General features: G+C 43.2%; 1 protein-coding gene across 1 annotated transcript in view; it reads left to right on the top strand.

Annotated features, from left to right (window-relative positions):
- The window catches only part of OBSCN (obscurin, cytoskeletal calmodulin and titin-interacting RhoGEF), a 528,918-nt gene that overhangs the window by 491,851 nt on the left and 17,303 nt on the right, over positions 1–19,764 (top strand). Inside the window, exons 69-70 of the mRNA XM_073676881.1 lie at positions 17,899–17,906; positions 18,004–18,199. Of these exons, the coding sequence (XP_073532982.1) occupies positions 17,899–17,906; positions 18,004–18,199 (204 nt within the window). The remainder of the gene's footprint in view (positions 1–17,898; positions 17,907–18,003; positions 18,200–19,764) is intronic.

The raw sequence follows: 19,764 nt of genomic DNA, 5'->3' as shown, positions 1-19,764 counted from the left end.
GCCCTTTATACAGGCACAGTGAGTATCTGTAGCCCTATATACAGCCACAGTGAGTATCTTTAGCTCTATATACAGGCACAGTGAGTATCTGTAGCCCTATATACAGGCACAGTGAGTATCTGTAGCCCTATATACAGGCACAGTGAGTATCTGTAGCCCTATATACAGCACAGTGAGTATCTGTAGCTCTATATACAGGCACAGTGAGTATCTGTAGCCCTATATACAGCACAGTGAGTATCTGTAGTCCCTATATACAGCACAGTGAGTATCTGTAGCTCTATATACAGCACAGTGAGTATCTGTAGCCCTATATACAGGCACAGTGAGTATCTGTAGCTCTATATACAGGCACAGTGAGTATCTGTAGCCCTATATACAGGCACAGTGAGTATCTGTAGCCCTATATACAGCACAGTGAGTATCTGTAGCTCTATATACAGCACAGTGAGTATCTGTAGCCCTATATACAGGCACAGTGAGTATCTGTAGCTCTATATACAGGCACAGTGAGTATCTGTAGCCCTATATACAGCACAGTGAGTATCTGTAGCTCTATATACAGCACAGTGAGTATCTGTAGCCCTATATACAGCACAGTGAGTATCTGTAGCTCTATATACAGCACAGTGAGTATCTGTAGCCCTATATACAGCACAGTGAGTATCTGTAGCTCTATATACAGGCACAGTGAGTATCTGTAGCCCTATATACAGCACAGTGAGTATCTGTAGCCTATATACAGCACAGTGAGTATCTGTAGCCCTATATACAGCACAGTGAGTATCTGTAGCTCTATATACAGCACAGTGAGTATCTGTAGCCCTATATACAGGCACAGTGAGTATCTGTAGCCCTATATACAGCACAGTGAGTATCTGTAGCCCTATATACAGGCACAGTGAGTATCTGTAGCCCTATATACAGCACAGTGAGTATCTGTAGCTCTATATACAGCACAGTGAGTATCTGTAGTCCTATATACAGGCACAGTGAGTATCTGTAGCCCTATATACAGCACAGTGAGTATCTGTAGCTCTATATACAGCACAGTGAGTATCTGTAGCTCTATATACAGCACAGTGAGTTATCTGTAGCTCCTTATATACAGTACAGTGAAGTATCTGTAGCCCTATATACAGGCACAGTGAGTATCTGTAGCTCTATATACAGCACAGTGAGTATCTGTAGCTCTATATACAGCACAGTGAGTATCTGTAGCTCTATATACAGCACAGTGAGTATCTGTAGCCCTATATACAGCACAGTGAGTATCTGTAGCCCTATATACAGCACAGTGAGTATCTGTAGCCCTATATACAGCACAGTGAGTATCTGTAGCCCTATATACAGGCACAGTGAGTATCTGTAGCCCTATATACAGGCACAGTGAGTATCTGTAGCTCTATATACAGCACAGTGAGTATCTGTAGCTCTATATACAGCACAGTGAGTATCTGTAGCTCTATATACAGGCACAGTGAGTATCTGTAGCCCTATATACAGCACAGTGAGTATCTGTAGCCCTATATACAGCACAGTGAGTATCTGTAGTCCCTATATACAGGCACAGTGAGTATCTGTAGCCCTATATACAGGCACAGTGAGTATCTGTAGCCCTATATACAGGCACAGTGAGTATCTGTAGCCCTATATACAGGCACAGTGAGTATCTGTAGCCCTATATACAGCACAGTGAGTATCTGTAGCCCTATATACAGCACAGTGAGTATCTGTAGCCCTATATACAGTACAGTGAGTATCTGTAACACTATATACAGTACAGTGAGTATCTTTAAACCCCTATATACAGGCACAGTGAGTATCTGTAGCCCTATATACAGCACAGTGAGTATCTGTAGCCCTATATACAGCACAGTGAGTATCTGTAACCCTATATACAGTACAGTGAGTATCTTTAACCCTATATACAGTACAGTGAGTATCTGTAACCCTATATACAGGCACAGTGAGTATCTGTAGCCCTATATACAGCACAGTGAGTATCTGTAGCCCTATATACAGCACAGTGAGTATCTGTAGCTCTATATACAGCACAGTGAGTATCTGTAGCCCTATATACAGCACAGTGAGTATCTGTAGCCCTATATACAGCACAGTGAGTATCTGTAGCTCTATATACAGGCACAGTGAGTATCTGTAGCTCTATATACAGCACAGTGAGTATCAGTAGCCCTATATACAGCACAGTGAGTATCTGTAGCCCTATATACAGGCACAGTGAGTATCTGTAGCTCTATATACAGCACAGTGAGTATCTGTAGCTGTATATACAGCACAGTGAGTATCAGTAGCCCTATATACAGCACAGTGAGTATCTGTAGCCCTATATACAGGCACAGTGAGTATCTGTAGCTGTATATACAGCACAGTGAGTATCTGTAGCCCTATATACAGGCACAGTGAGTATCTGTATCTCTATATACAGCACAGTGAGTATCTGTAGCTCTATATACAGCACAGTGAGTATCAGTAGCCCTATATACAGCACAGTGAGTATCTGTAGCCCTATATACAGGCACAGTGAGTATCTGTAGCTCTATATACAGCACAGTGAGTATCTGTAGCCCTATATACAGCACAGTGAGTATCTGTAGCTCTATATACAGGCACAGTGAGTATCTGTAGCCCTATATACAGGCACAGTGAGTATCTGTAGCTCTATATACAGCACAGTGAGTATCTGTAGCCCTATATACAGGCACAGTGAGTATCTGTAGCTCTATATACAGGCACAGTGAGTATCTGTAGCTGTATATACAGCACAGTGAGTATCTGTAGATCTATATACAGCACAGTGAGTATCTGTAGCTCTATATACAGGCACAGTGAGTATCTGTAGCTCTATATACAGGCACAGTGAGTATCTGTAGCTGTATATACAGCACAGTGAGTATCTGTAGCCCTATATACAGCACAGTGAGTATCTGTAGCTCTATATACAGCACAGTGAGTATCTGTAGCTCTATATACAGCACAGTGAGTATCTGTAGCCCTATATACAGCACAGTGAGTATCTGTAGCCCTATATACAGGCACAGTGAGTATCTGTAGCCCTATATACAGGCACAGTGAGTATCTGTAGCCCTATATACAGCACAGTGAGTATCTGTAGCTCTATATACAGGCACAGTGAGTATCTGTAGCTCTATATACAGCACAGTGAGTATCTGTAGCCCTATATACAGGCACAGTGAGTATCTGTAGCTCTATATACAGGCACAGTGAGTATCTGTAGCTCTATATACAGCACAGTGAGTATCTGTAGCCCTATATACAGCACAGTGAGTATCTGTAGCCCTATATACAGGCACAGTGAGTATCTGTAGTCCTATATACAGCACAGTGAGTATCTGTAGCTCTATATACAGCACAGTGAGTATCTGTTGTCCTATATACAGGCACAGTGAGTATCTGTAGCCCTATATACAGCACAGTGAGTATCTGTAGTCCTATATACAGGCACAGTGAGTATCTGTAGCTCTATATACAGCACAGTGAGTATCTGTAGCTCTATATACAGCACAGTGAGTATCTGTAGTCCTATATACAGGCACAGTGAGTATCTGTAGTCCTATATACAGGCACAGTGAGTATCTGTAGCTCTATATACAGCACAGTGAGTATCTGTAGCCCTATATACAGCACAGTGAGTATCTGTAGCCCTATATACAGCACAGTGAGTATCTGTAGCTCTATATACAGCACAGTGAGTATCTGTAGCTCTATATACAGCACAGTGAGTATCTGTAGCCCTATATACAGCACAGTGAGTATCTGTAGCTCTATATACAGGCACAGTGAGTATCTGTAGCTCTATATACTGCACAGTGAGTATCTGTAGCTCTATATACAGCACAGTGAGTATCTGTAGCCCTATATACAGCACAGTGAGTATCTGTAGCTCTATATACAGGCACAGTGAGTATCTGTAGCCCTATATACAGCACAGTGAGTATCTGTAGCCCTATATACAGCACAGTGAGTATCTGTAGCCCTATATACAGCACAGTGAGTATCTGTAGCCCTATATACAGCACAGTGAGTATCTGTAGCTCTATATACAGGCACAGTGAGTATCTGTAGCCCTATATACAGGCACAGTGAGTATCTGTAGCTCTATATACAGCACAGTGAGTATCTGTAGTCCTATATACAGGCACAGTGAGTATCTGTAGCCCTATATACAGCACAGTGAGTATCTGTAGCCCTATATACAGCACAGTGAGTATCTGTAGCCCTATATACAGCACAGTGAGTATCTGTAGCCCTATATACAGCACAGTGAGTATCTGTAGCTCTATATACAGCACAGTGAGTATCTGTAGCTCTATATACAGCACAGTGAGTATCTGTAGTCCTATATACAGGCACAGTGAGTATCTGTAGCCCTATATACAGGCACAGTGAGTATCTGTAGCTCTATATATAGGCACAGTGAGTATCTGTAGTCCTATATACAGGCACAGTGAGTATCTGTAGCCCTATATACAGCACAGTGAGTATCTGTAGCCCTATATACAGCACAGTGAGTATCTGTAGCCCTATATACAGGCACAGTGAGTATCTGTAGTCCTATATACAGGCACAGTGAGTATCTGTAGCTCTATATACAGCACAGTGAGTATCTGTAGCCCTATATACAGCACAGTGAGTATCTGTAGCCCTATATACAGCACAGTGAGTATCTGTAGTCCTATATACAGGCACAGTGAGTATCTGTAGCTCTATATACAGGCACAGTGAGTATCTGTAGCTCTATATACAGGCACAGTGAGTATCTGTAGCTCTATATACAGCACAGTGAGTATCTGTAGCCCTATATACAGCACAGTGAGTATCTGTAGCTCTATATACAGGCACAGTGAGTATCTGTAGCTCTATATACAGCACAGTGAGTATGTGTAGCCCTATATACAGCACAGTGAGTATCTGTAGCTCTATATACAGCACAGTGAGTATCTGTAGTCCTATATACAGGCACAGTGAGTATCTGTAGCTCTATATACAGCACAGTGAGTATCTGTAGCCCTATATACAGCACAGTGAGTATCTGTAGCCCTATATACAGGCACAGTGAGTATCTGTAGCTCTATATACAGCACAGTGAGTATCTGTAGCTCTATATACAGCACAGTGAGTATCTGTAGCTCTATATACAGCACAGTGAGTATCTGTAGCTCTATATACAGGCACAGTGAGTATCTGTAGCTCTATATACAGCACAGTGAGTATCTGTAGCCCTATATACAGGCACAGTGAGTATCTGTAGCCCTATATACAGCACAGTGAGTATCTGTAGCCCTATATACAGGCACAGTGAGTATCTGTAGTCCTATATACAGGCACAGTGAGTATCTGTAGCTCTATATACAGCACAGTGAGTATCTGTAGCCCTATATACAGCACAGTGAGTATCTGTAGCCCTATATACAGGCACAGTGAGTATCTGTAGTCCTATATACAGGCACAGTGAGTATCTGTAGCTCTATATACAGGCACAGTGAGTATCTGTAGCTCTATATACAGCACAGTGAGTATCTGTAGTCCTATATACAGGCACAGTGAGTATCTGTAGCCCTATATACAGGCACAGTGAGTATCTGTAGTCCTATATACAGGCACAGTGAGTATCTGTAGCTCTATATACGGGCACAGTGAGTATCTGTAGCTCTATATACAGCACAGTGAGTATCTGTAGTCCTATATACAGGCACAGTGAGTATCTGTAGCTCTATATACAGCACAGTGAGTATCTGTAGCTCTATATACAGGCACAGTGAGTATCTGTAGCCCTATATACAGCACAGTGAGTATCTGTAGTCCTATATACAGCACAGTGAGTATCTGTAGCTCTATATACAGCACAGTGAGTATCTGTAGCTCTATATACAGCACAGTGAGTATCTGTAGCTCTATATACAGCACAGTGAGTATCTGTAGCCCTATATACAGGCACAGTGAGTATCTGTAGTCCTATATACAGCACAGTGAGTATCTGTAGCTCTATATACAGCACAGTGAGTATCTGTAGCTCTATATACAGCACAGTGAGTATCTGTAGCCCTATATACAGCACAGTGAGTATCTGTAGCCCTATATACAGGCACAGTGAGTATCTGTAGTCCTATATACAGGCACAGTGAGTATCTGTAGTCCTATATACAGGCACAGTGAGTATCTGTAGCTCTATATACAGCACAGTGAGTATCTGTAGCTCTATATACAGGCACAGTGAGTATCTGTAGCCCTATATACAGGCACAGTGAGTATCTGTAGCTCTATATACAGCACAGTGAGTATCTGTAGCTCTATATACAGCACAGTGAGTATCTGTAGCTCTATATACAGCACAGTGAGTATCTGTAGCTCTATATACAGGAACAGTGAGTATCTGTAGCCCTATATACAGCACAGTGAGTATCTGTAGCTCTATATACAGGCACAGTGAGTATCTGTAGCTCTATATACAGGAACAGTGAGTATCTGTAGCTCTATATACAGCACAGTGAGTATCTGTAGCCCTATATACAGCACAGTGAGTATCTGTAGCTCTATATACAGCACAGTGAGTATCTGTAGCTCTATATACAGGAACAGTGAGTATCTGTAGCCCTATATACAGCACAGTGAGTATCTGTAGCTCTATATACAGGCACAGTGAGTATCTGTAGCTCTATATACAGGAACAGTGAGTATCTGTAGCCCTATATACAGCACAGTGAGTATCTGTAGCTCTATATACAGGCACAGTGAGTATCTGTAGCTCTATATACAGGAACAGTGAGTATCTGTAGCCCTATATACAGCACAGTGAGTATCTGTAGTCCTATATACAGCACAGTGAGTATCTGTAGTCCTATATACAGGCACAGTGAGTATCTGTAGCTCTATATACAGCACAGTGAGTATCTGTAGCTCTATATACAGGAACAGTGAGTATCTGTAGCCCTATATACAGCACAGTGAGTATCTGTAGCTCTATATACAGGAACAGTGAGTATCTGTAGCTCTATATACAGGAACAGTGAGTATCTGTAGCCCTATATACAGCACAGTGAGTATCTGTAGCTCTATATACAGCACAGTGAGTATCTGTAGCTCTATATACAGCACAGTGAGTATCTGTAGCTCTATATACAGGAACAGTGAGTATCTGTAGCTCTATATACAGCACAGTGAGTATCTGTAGCCCTATATACAGGCACAGTGAGTATCTGTAGCTCTATATACAGCACAGTGAGTATCTGTAGCTCTATATACAGCACAGTGAGTATCTGTAGCTCTATATACAGCACAGTGAGTATCTGTAGCCCTATATACAGCACAGTGAGTATCTGTAGTCCTATATACAGCACAGTGAGTATCTGTAGCCCTATATACAGCACAGTGAGTATCTGTAGTCCTATATACAGCACAGTGAGTATCTGTAGCCCTATATACAGCACAGTGAGTATCTGTAGCTCTATATACAGCACAGTGAGTATCTGTAGCTCTATATACAGCACAGTGAGTATCTGTAGCTCTATATACAGGCACAGTGAGTATCTGTAGCTCTATATACAGCACAGTGAGTATCTGTAGCCCTATATACAGCACAGTGAGTATCTGTAGCCCTATATACAGGCACAGTGAGTATCTGTAGCTCTATATACAGGCACAGTGAGTATCTGTAGCTCTATATACAGGCACAGTGAGTATCTGTAGCTCTATATACAGCACAGTGCGTATCTGTAGCCCTATATACAGCACAGTGAGTATCTGTAGCCCTATATACAGGCACAGTGAGTATCTGTAGTCCTATATACAGGCACAGTGAGTATCTGTAGCTCTATATACAGCACAGTGAGTATCTGTAGCCCTATATACAGCACAGTGAGTATCTGTAGCCCTATATACAGGCACAGTGAGTATCTGTAGCTCTATATACAGCACAGTGAGTATCTGTAGCCCTATATACAGCACAGTGAGTATCTGTAGCCCTATATACAGGCACAGTGAGTATCTGTAGCTCTATATACAGCACAGTGAGTATCTGTAGCTCTATATACAGCACAGTGAGTATCTGTAGCTCTATATACAGCACAGTGAGTATCTGTAGCCCTATATACAGCACAGTGAGTATCTGTAGTCCTATATACAGGCACAGTGAGTATCTGTAGCTCTATATACAGCACAGTGAGTATCTGTAGCTCTATATACAGCACAGTGAGTATCTGTAGCCCTATATACAGCACAGTGAGTATCTGTAGCCCTATATACAGGCACAGTGAGTATCTGTAGTCCTATATACAGGCACAGTGAGTATCTGTAGCTCTATATACAGTACAGTGAGTATCTGTAGCCCTATATACAGGCACAGTGAGTATCTGTAGCTCTATATACAGCACAGTGAGTATCTGTAGCTCTATATACAGCACAGTGAGTATCTGTAGCCCTATATACAGCACAGTGAGTATCTGTAGCTCTATATACAGCACAGTGAGTATCTGTAGCTCTATATACAGCACAGTGAGTATCTGTAGCTCTATATACAGGCACAGTGAGTATCTGTAGCTCTATATACAGGAACAGTGAGTATCTGTAGCTCTATATACAGCACAGTGAGTATCTGTAGCCCTATATACAGGCACAGTGAGTATCTGTAGTCCTATATACAGGCACAGTGAGTATCTGTAGCTCTATATACAGTACAGTGAGTATCTGTAGCCCTATATACAGGCACAGTGAGTATCTGTAGCTCTATATACAGCACAGTGAGTATCTGTAGCTCTATATACAGCACAGTGAGTATCTGTAGCCCTATATACAGCACAGTGAGTATCTGTAGCTCTATATACAGCACAGTGAGTATCTGTAGCTCTATATACAGCACAGTGAGTATCTGTAGCTCTATATACAGGCACAGTGAGTATCTGTAGCTCTATATACAGGAACAGTGAGTATCTGTAGCTCTATATACAGCACAGTGAGTATCTGTAGCCCTATATACAGCACAGTGAGTATCTGTAGCTCTATATACAGCACAGTGAGTATCTGTAGCTCTATATACAGGAACAGTGAGTATCTGTAGCCCTATATACAGCACAGTGAGTATCTGTAGCTCTATATACAGGAACAGTGAGTATCTGTAGCTCTATATACAGGAACAGTGAGTATCTGTAGCCCTATATACAGCACAGTGAGTATCTGTAGCTCTATATACAGCACAGTGAGTATCTGTAGCTCTATATACAGGAACAGTGAGTATCTGTAGCTCTATATACAGCACAGTGAGTATCTGTAGCCCTATATACAGGCACAGTGAGTATCTGTAGCTCTATATACAGCACAGTGAGTATCTGTAGCTCTATATACAGCACAGTGAGTATCTGTAGCCCTATATACAGCACAGTGAGTATCTGTAGTCCTATATACAGCACAGTGAGTATCTGTAGCCCTATATACAGCACAGTGAGTATCTGTAGTCCTATATACAGCACAGTGAGTATCTGTAGCCCTATATACAGCACAGTGAGTATCTGTAGCTCTATATACAGCACAGTGAGTATCTGTAGCTCTATATACAGCACAGTGAGTATCTGTAGCTCTATATACAGGCACAGTGAGTATCTGTAGCTCTATATACAGCACAGTGAGTATCTGTAGCCCTATATACAGCACAGTGAGTATCTGTAGCCCTATATACAGGCACAGTGAGTATCTGTAGTCCTATATACAGGCACAGTGAGTATCTGTAGCTCTATATACAGTACAGTGAGTATCTGTAGCCCTATATACAGGCACAGTGAGTATCTGTAGCTCTATATACAGCACAGTGAGTATCTGTAGCCCTATATACAGCACAGTGAGTATCTGTAGCTCTATATACAGCACAGTGAGTATCTGTAGCTCTATATACAGCACAGTGAGTATCTGTAGCTCTATATACAGGAACAGTGAGTATCTGTAGCCCTATATACAGGCACAGTGAGTATCTGTAGCTCTATATACAGCACAGTGAGTATCTGTAGCCCTATATACAGCACAGTGAGTATCTGTAGCTCTATATACAGGCACAGTGAGTATCTGTAGCTCTATATACAGGCACAGTGAGTATCTGTAGCTCTATATACAGGCACAGTGAGTATCTGTAGCTCTATATACAGGCACAGTGAGTATCTGTAGCCCTATATACAGCACAGTGAGTATCTGTAGCTCTATATACAGGCACAGTGAGTATCTGTAGCTCTATATACAGCACAGTGAGTATCTGTAGCCCTATATACAGGCACAGTGAGTATCTGTAGCTCTATATACAGCACAGTGAGTATCTGTAGCTCTATATACAGCACAGTGAGTATCTGTAGCCCTATATACAGCACAGTGAGTATCTGTAGTCCTATATACAGCACAGTGAGTATCTGTAGCCCTATATACAGCACAGTGAGTATCTGTAGTCCTATATACAGCACAGTGAGTATCTGTAGCCCTATATACAGCACAGTGAGTATCTGTAGCTCTATATACAGCACAGTGAGTATCTGTAGCTCTATATACAGCACAGTGAGTATCTGTAGCTCTATATACAGGCACAGTGAGTATCTGTAGCTCTATATACAGCACAGTGAGTATCTGTAGCCCTATATACAGCACAGTGAGTATCTGTAGCTCTATATACAGGCACAGTGAGTATCTGTAGCTCTATATACAGGCACAGTGAGTATCTGTAGCTCTATATACAGGCACAGTGAGTATCTGTAGCCCTATATACAGCACAGTGAGTATCTGTAGCCCTATATACAGGCACAGTGAGTATCTGTAGCTCTATATACAGCACAGTGAGTATCTGTAGCTCTATATACAGGCACAGTGAGTATCTGTAGTCCTATATACAGGCACAGTGAGTATCTGTAGCCCTATATACAGGCACAGTGAGTATCTGTAGCCCTATATACAGCACAGTGAGTATCTGTAGCTCTATATACAGGCACAGTGAGTATCTGTAGCTCTATATACAGGCACAGTGAGTATCTGTAGCCCTATATACAGCACAGTGAGTATCTGTAGCCCTATATACAGCACAGTGAGTATCTGTAGCTCTATATACAGGCACAGTGAGTATCTGTAGTCCTATATACAGGCACAGTGAGTATCTGTAGCTCTATATACAGTACAGTGAGTATCTGTAGCCCTATATACAGGCACAGTGAGTATCTGTAGCTCTATATACAGCACAGTGAGTATCTGTAGCTCTATATACAGCACAGTGAGTATCTGTAGCCCTATATACAGCACAGTGAGTATCTGTAGCTCTATATACAGCACAGTGAGTATCTGTAGCTCTATATACAGCACAGTGAGTATCTGTAGCTCTATATACAGGCACAGTGAGTATCTGTAGCTCTATATACAGGAACAGTGAGTATCTGTAGCTCTATATACAGCACAGTGAGTATCTGTAGCCCTATATACAGCACAGTGAGTATCTGTAGCTCTATATACAGCACAGTGAGTATCTGTAGCTCTATATACAGGAACAGTGAGTATCTGTAGCCCTATATACAGCACAGTGAGTATCTGTAGCTCTATATACAGGAACAGTGAGTATCTGTAGCTCTATATACAGGAACAGTGAGTATCTGTAGCCCTATATACAGCACAGTGAGTATCTGTAGCTCTATATACAGCACAGTGAGTATCTGTAGCTCTATATACAGGAACAGTGAGTATCTGTAGCTCTATATACAGCACAGTGAGTATCTGTAGCCCTATATACAGGCACAGTGAGTATCTGTAGCTCTATATACAGCACAGTGAGTATCTGTAGCTCTATATACAGCACAGTGAGTATCTGTAGCCCTATATACAGCACAGTGAGTATCTGTAGTCCTATATACAGCACAGTGAGTATCTGTAGCCCTATATACAGCACAGTGAGTATCTGTAGTCCTATATACAGCACAGTGAGTATCTGTAGCCCTATATACAGCACAGTGAGTATCTGTAGCTCTATATACAGCACAGTGAGTATCTGTAGCTCTATATACAGCACAGTGAGTATCTGTAGCTCTATATACAGGCACAGTGAGTATCTGTAGCTCTATATACAGCACAGTGAGTATCTGTAGCCCTATATACAGCACAGTGAGTATCTGTAGCCCTATATACAGGCACAGTGAGTATCTGTAGCTCTATATACAGGCACAGTGAGTATCTGTAGCTCTATATACAGGCACAGTGAGTATCTGTAGCTCTATATACAGCACAGTGCGTATCTGTAGCCCTATATACAGCACAGTGAGTATCTGTAGCCCTATATACAGGCACAGTGAGTATCTGTAGTCCTATATACAGGCACAGTGAGTATCTGTAGCTCTATATACAGCACAGTGAGTATCTGTAGCCCTATATACAGCACAGTGAGTATCTGTAGCCCTATATACAGGCACAGTGAGTATCTGTAGCTCTATATACAGCACAGTGAGTATCTGTAGCCCTATATACAGCACAGTGAGTATCTGTAGCCCTATATACAGGCACAGTGAGTATCTGTAGCTCTATATACAGCACAGTGAGTATCTGTAGCTCTATATACAGCACAGTGAGTATCTGTAGCTCTATATACAGCACAGTGAGTATCTGTAGCCCTATATACAGGCACAGTGAGTATCTGTAGCTCTATATACAGGCACAGTGAGTATCTGTAGCTCTATATACAGCACAGTGAGTATCTGTAGCTCTATATACAGCACAGTGAGTATCTGTAGCTCTATATACAGCACAGTGAGTATCTGTAGCCCTATATACAGGCACAGTGAGTATCTGTAGTCCTATATACAGACACAGTGAGTATCTGTAGCTCTATATACAGTACAGTGAGTATCTGTAGCCCTATATACAGGCACAGTGAGTATCTGTAGCTCTATATACAGCACAGTGAGTATCTGTAGCTCTATATACAGCACAGTGAGTATCTGTAGCCCTATATACAGCACAGTGAGTATCTGTAGCTCTATATACAGCACAGTGAGTATCTGTAGCTCTATATACAGCACAGTGAGTATCTGTAGCTCTATATACAGCACAGTGAGTATCTGTAGCTCTATATACAGCACAGTGAGTATCTGTAGCTCTATATACAGGCACAGTGAGTATCTGTAGCTCTATATACAGTACAGTGAGTATCTGTAGCCCTATATACAGGCACAGTGAGTATCTGTAGTCCTATATACAGCACAGTGAGTATCTGTAGTCCTATATACAGCACAGTGAGTATCTGTAGCCCTATATACAGGCACAGTGAGTATCTGTAGTCCTATATACAGGCACAGTGAGTATCTGTAGCTCTATATACAGGCACAGTGAGTATCTGTAGCTCTATATACAGTACAGTGAGTATCTTTAACCCTATATACAGGCACAGTGAGTATCTGTAGCCCTATATACAGCACAGTGAGTATCTGTAGCTCTATATACAGCACAGTGAGTATCTGTAGCTCTATATACAGCACAGTGAGTATCTGTAGCTCTATATACAGCACAGTGAGTATCTGTAGCTCTATATACAGGCACAGTGAGTATCTGTAGCTCTATATACAGTACAGTGAGTATCTGTAACCCTATATACAGCACAGTGAGTATCTGTAGCCCTATATACAGTACAGTGAGTATCTATAGCCCTATATACAGCACAGTGAGTATCTGTAGTCCTATATACAGGCACAGTGAGTATCTGTAGCTCTATATACAGGCACAGTGAGTATCTGTAGCTCTATATACAGTACAGTGAGTATCTGTAACCCTATATACAGCACAGTGAGTATCTGTAGCCCTATATACAGCACAGTGAGTATCTGTAGCCCTATATACAGCACAGTGAGTATCTGTAGCCCTATATACAGTACAGTGAGTATCTTTAACCCTATATACAGGCACAGTGACTGATTACAGGACTGTAGACCCCTGTGATGATAATTAGTGGACACCACTTGATGGAACATGTCCCTTTTGTCACATTATTTTCAGGGGTCCCATCATTTCTGTCCAGGCCGATTTCATGAGGTTAATTTTTTTTTAAGTTCTGTGGAAGCAGAGGAGCAATGTCTGACCTTCATTTGTTCATTTTCATAGATTTTTAATTTATTATTACTTTTGTCAGATTCAAGTTATTTCTGTGACCGTTGTGGGTTTTCCTTTCATTAAACGAGGGGTAACAACAATTTTGACCATGTGTGTATGTTGTGGTATACCTACACTAACTCTAAACAAGCAATTCTCTCCCTACACTGTCTGATCCGGAGTGACTGTGACGAGCATGGCGGCGCCCGGTCTGATATAGACCTGATGACACTGTGCGGCCAGCCAATCACTGTAATGCCCACAACCAACATGGCTACAGCATTACAGTGAGTGGCAGGCAATCCCTGCATGTTCATTGGCGCTTTTAAGAGCGCCAAACATGCAGTGAGAGGACCCAAGCTCCCGCCGAGCAACCCGGAAACACTCACCGAGCATGCTCGCTCATCACTAATGCTAATGGTAGGTGTCCTGACTCCCTTATAATCATTTTTTCTCTCTGTGATCATGCAAATTTTCTTACTGCCTTTCTTGACTACGGTTTATCTTTGTGCGCACAGTACTTACAAGGGGGTGTCTAAACACCTGAGCGGCTTTTTCTGTCCCAATTTAGGGGCTAGAGCTGCTGCTCTTTTTCCAGCCTTGGGTCAAACTACTTACACTATGAGCCTATTATGGCATAATACTATATTTGTTTTATTTATTGGCCACAGGGAATTGTGCAATTTATTGACGATATTTTGTAATCGTGATATGACTATTTCCCCATTTTGGGCGCATGTAACCTACCTCCTAGCATCCCGTTCCATCTGTACGATTCCCTCTTCTGTCTGTCCTGGGTGTACGTTTAGATTATGTGTCCAATAACATTTATCACATGTTTTTCAATCATTGCTGCTCCTTTCTTTAATTTTTCATATTTAAATACATGTAGTAGTTTTTATGAATATAGTTCTTTGCACTATTCACTATCATATTCACATTCATATTTTGTATCTATGTATTTTTTTATGCATAAATCTTTTTGCTCCATGTGATTTACGTGTTTCATTTATGAACAATGCACTTTTACATCTTGTACAGTTTGCCTTATGCGTGTGAATATATATCTCTACAGACTTTGTGTGGATATATATCTATAATATAACCGGGGATGCGCGTCTGTCTGATGCCTTTATAGACGGTGCATGCACGACGCGCAGTCTGGCTCCAGACGGAAGCAGGCATCCAGCCGTTACAGGTAAGAGGAGTGTATGGCGCCGGAGATCGCGGTATGTGTAGACACTGAATGCATACCGCGTTCTCCGGCGCCATACTTTCATACTTACCTGACTGGGAGGAGCATTGCCGCGGCGCCTCTCTTCGCCAGAGACCGTGGCATGAGTGAGGCGTCGGATCGTTGCATGCACATATCGCTATCCGGCGCCATTTTACTGAAAACATTTGCAGTGTGTCTTCAGCAAAATGGCACCGGACAGCGCGGTGCCCCGGCGCCGCATTCCTCCCCCGGCCTTCAGCAGAACAGGACGCAGCAGCGCTGGAGCACAGGGAAGAAAGGTGAGTATAAGTGTTTATTTTTTTGTATGTGTGCAGTGTGAAAGGGATGAGGGGGCCACACATACCAGGATTGGGGGTGAGGGGACCATGCATACCAGGATTGGGGGGTGAGGGGTACCATACATACCAGGATAGGAATGCGGGGCACCATGCATACGAGGATGAGGGATGGGATGCCATGCATACCAGGATTGGGGGATGAGGAGGTCATACATACCAGAATTGGGATGAGGGGTACCATGCATACCAAGATAGGGATGAAGGTCACCATGTATACCAGGTTTGGTGATGAGGTGCCCATGCATACCAGAATTGGGATGAGGGATGCCATGCATACCAGGATGAGGGGTACCATACATACAAGGATAGGGATGAGGGGTACCATACATACCAGGATAGGGATGAGGGGTACCATGTATACCAGGATTGGGGATGAGGGGCCCATGCATACCAGGATAGGGATGAGGAGTGCCATGCAGACCAGGATGGGGGATGAGGGAGCCATGCATACAAGGATTGGGGATGAGGGAGCCATGCATACCAGGATTGGGGATGAGGGGTGCCATGCATACCAGGATTGGGGAAGAGGGGTGCCATGCATACCAGGATTGGGGATGAGGGGTGCCATGGATACCAGGATGAGGGGTACCATACATACCAGGATAGGGATGAGGGGTACCATGTATACCAGGATTGGGGATGAGGGGCCCATGCATACCAGAATCGGGATGAGGGGTGCCATGCATACCAGGATGAGGGGTACCATACATACCAGGATAGGGATGAGAGGTACCATGATTACCAGGATTGGGGATGAGGGGCCCATGCATACCAGAATCAGGATGAGGGGTGCCATGCATACCAGGATGAGGGGTACCATGCATACCAGGATAGGGATGAGAGGTACCATGATTACCAGGATTGGGAATGAGGGGCCCATGCATACTAGGATAGGGATGAGGAGTGCCATGCATACCAGGATGGGGGTGAGGGAGCCATATATACCAGGATTGGGGATGAGGGGTGCCATGCGTACCGGGATTGGGGATGAGGGGTACCATATATACCAGGATTGGGGATGAGGGGAGCCATGCATGCCAGGATTGGGGATGAGGGGTGCCATGCATACCGGGATTGGGGATGAGGGATGCCATGCATATCGGGATTGGGGATGAGGGATGCCATGCATATCTGGATTGGGGATGAGGGGTGCCATGCATACCGGGATTGGGGATGAGGGGTACCATATATACCAGGATTGGGGATGAGGGGTACCATATATACCAGGATTGGGGATGAGGGGAGCCATGCATGCCAGGATTGGGGATGAGGGGTGCCATGCATACTGGGATTGGGGATGAGGGGTACCATATATACCAGGATTGGGGATGAGGGGTACCATATATACCAGGATTGGGGATGAGGGGTACCATATATACCAGGATTGGGGATGAGGGGTACCATATATACCAGGATTGGGGATGAGGGGTGCCATGCATACCGGGATTGGGGATGAGGGATGCCATGCATATCGGGATTGGGGATGAGGGATGCCATGCATATCGGGATTGGGGATGAGGGATGCCATGCATATCGGGATTGGGGATGAGGGGAGCCATGCATGCCAGGATTGGGGATGAGGGGTGCCATGCATACCGGGATTGGGGATGAGGGGTACCATATATACCAGGATTGGGGATGAGGGGTACCATATATACCAGGATTGGGGATGAGGGGAGCCATGCATGCCAGGATTGGGGATGAGGGGTGCCATGCATACCGGGATTGGGGATGAGGGATGCCATGCATATCGGGATTGGGGTTGAGGGATGCCATGCATATCGGGATTGGGCATGAGGGGTGCCATGCATACCGGGATTGGGTGTGAGGGGTGCCATGCATACCGGGATTGGGGATGAGGGGTGCCATGCATACCAGGATGGGGATGAGGGGTGCCATGCATACCAGGATGGGGATGAGGGGTGCCATGCATACCAGGATAGGATGGTGGGGACAGGATGGGGGCAGCACATACCAGCATGGGAGACCATATACCAATAAAAATGCTCGCCACCCGGGCGTAGAATGGGTTCAATAGCTAGTAGAGATATATGTGTACTTGACTTAATTAACTGGGCATGCTTTGTTTGTTTATATTTATTGTATGTTTATTGCACTTTTAATTCAGTCTTTATATACCTGATTCTGTAAATTAAGAGACCACTGCAAAATTGTCATTTTCTCTGATTCTTCTCTTTCTAGGTAGATTTGTATATTTTTGAGTAAAATGTCCATTGTTGTTTTATTCTATAAACTACTGACAACGTCTCCGAAATTCAAAGCAAAAAATTTTGTATTTATTCGCAGCAAAAGATAAAGCGTCAAAATGCTGAAAAAGAACCCGAGAACCCGAGAACCCGAGAACCCGAGAACCCGAGAAGCCGAGAAGCCGAGAAGCCGAGAAGCCGAGAAGCCGAGAAGCCGAGAAGCCGAGAAGCCGAGAAGCCGAGAAGCCGAGAAGCCGAGAAGCCGAGAAGCCGAGAAGCCGAGAAGCCGAGAAGCCGTGCTTTCAGACCTCAAATTACCTATGTTTTAACTCAGGAACAGTTCAGAAATCAGTATTTGGTGGACTAACCATGATATTTAATCCCAGCCTTCATGCGTCTTGGCTGCTTTCCAATAGAAAACTGTTCAGTGGTCTCTTAATTTTTGCCAGAGCTGTATATATATATATTCTCTTATTCATTTAAATGTTACCTTGAGGATTTGAACTATGTGGTGATATAAGGAGTGGAGTGGTATTGTATTCCTATGTGTCCCCCCTATGCCTGCTTGTGTATATGTGGTTGGCCTGATAGGACCTGTCACAACCGCATCGAAGGACCTTATGACGCAGCGGACAGATGACTATGATGCTACAGTCAGGTGACTTTATGACGCAACGGTTGGCTGACCCCGCCACACGGTGAACACAAGGGCGGTTCGCGCATGCGCAGTCGACGGCATTGACTGTTTATGCACCTATGTGATGTAAATAAGGGGTCCTTCTGTGAGCATGCGCTGGTGTCGGCAGCATGCATGGGATGTTAAGCATGCTTATTTATATTATGTAGCTCCTGTGCCTGATTGGTCCAATGCACTTTCTTAAGGATGGCTGCTTCTCTCACTAATCACCCCTGATGAAGCTATTGCGAAACGCGCATTGGGTTTGCTGGTGAGTGAGCAGTGACTCCTTCATTGTAGGAACAAAGAAAATGACGGCACTTCCACTACAAAAACTAGGTGTGAACAGGTGCTTACTAAGAGCAGCTACCTCCATATATAATGAACAAATAAAGTAGCACACTGTAACACTGAGTATATAGATGTGAAATATGAATAGCTTAACTGCTGTAAAAAATAGAAATAAATGAAAAATTTTTTGAAAAATTTTTTTAGCGCATGAAATATGAAGTATGGAAAATGAATAGCATTACTGCTGTAAATAAATGAGAAATCTTAGCGCATAAATTGGCCAATTCATGTGTACCTGACAGCCGCGGTAAGGCGTTTCTCGATGTCAGGACCTACCAATGTGAATACCTCTCTAAGAGACCTCCGTCTGCTTATGTGTGGGAAAGACAGATCCTGATGCATTTAAAACCACCTGCGGCATGGGGGTGGGGGTGGAGTGCTCAGTCAACGCTAAATCTAGTAACAAAGAAAATGACGGCACTTCCACTACAAAAACTAGGTGTGAACAGGTGCTTACTAAGAGCAGCTACCTCCATATATAATGAACAAATAAAGTAGCACACTGTAACACTGAGTATATAGATGTGAAATATGAAATATGAATAGCATAACTGCTGTAAAAAATAGAAATAAATGAAAAATTTTTTGAAAAATTTTTTTAGCGCATGAAATATGAAGTATGGAAAATGAATAGCATTACTGCTGTAAATAAATGAGAAATCTTAGCGCATAAATTGGCCAATTCATGTGTACCTGACAGCCGCGGTAAGGCGTTTCTCGATGTCAGGACCTACCAATGTGAATACCTCTCTAAGAGACCTCCGTCTGCTTATGTGTGGGAAAGACAGATCCTGATGCATTTAAAACCACCTGCGGCATGGGGGTGGGGGTGGA

Source organism: Phyllobates terribilis, unplaced genomic scaffold, assembly GCF_046119375.1.
Source record: "Phyllobates terribilis strain yellow unplaced genomic scaffold, ASM4611937v1 Scaffold_4__5_contigs__length_816908805, whole genome shotgun sequence".
In the NCBI taxonomy this organism is placed as follows: domain Eukaryota; kingdom Metazoa; phylum Chordata; class Amphibia; order Anura; family Dendrobatidae; genus Phyllobates; species Phyllobates terribilis.
The sequence above is the reverse complement of the archived record's forward strand: the minus strand, read 5'-3'. Positions and strand labels throughout refer to the sequence as shown.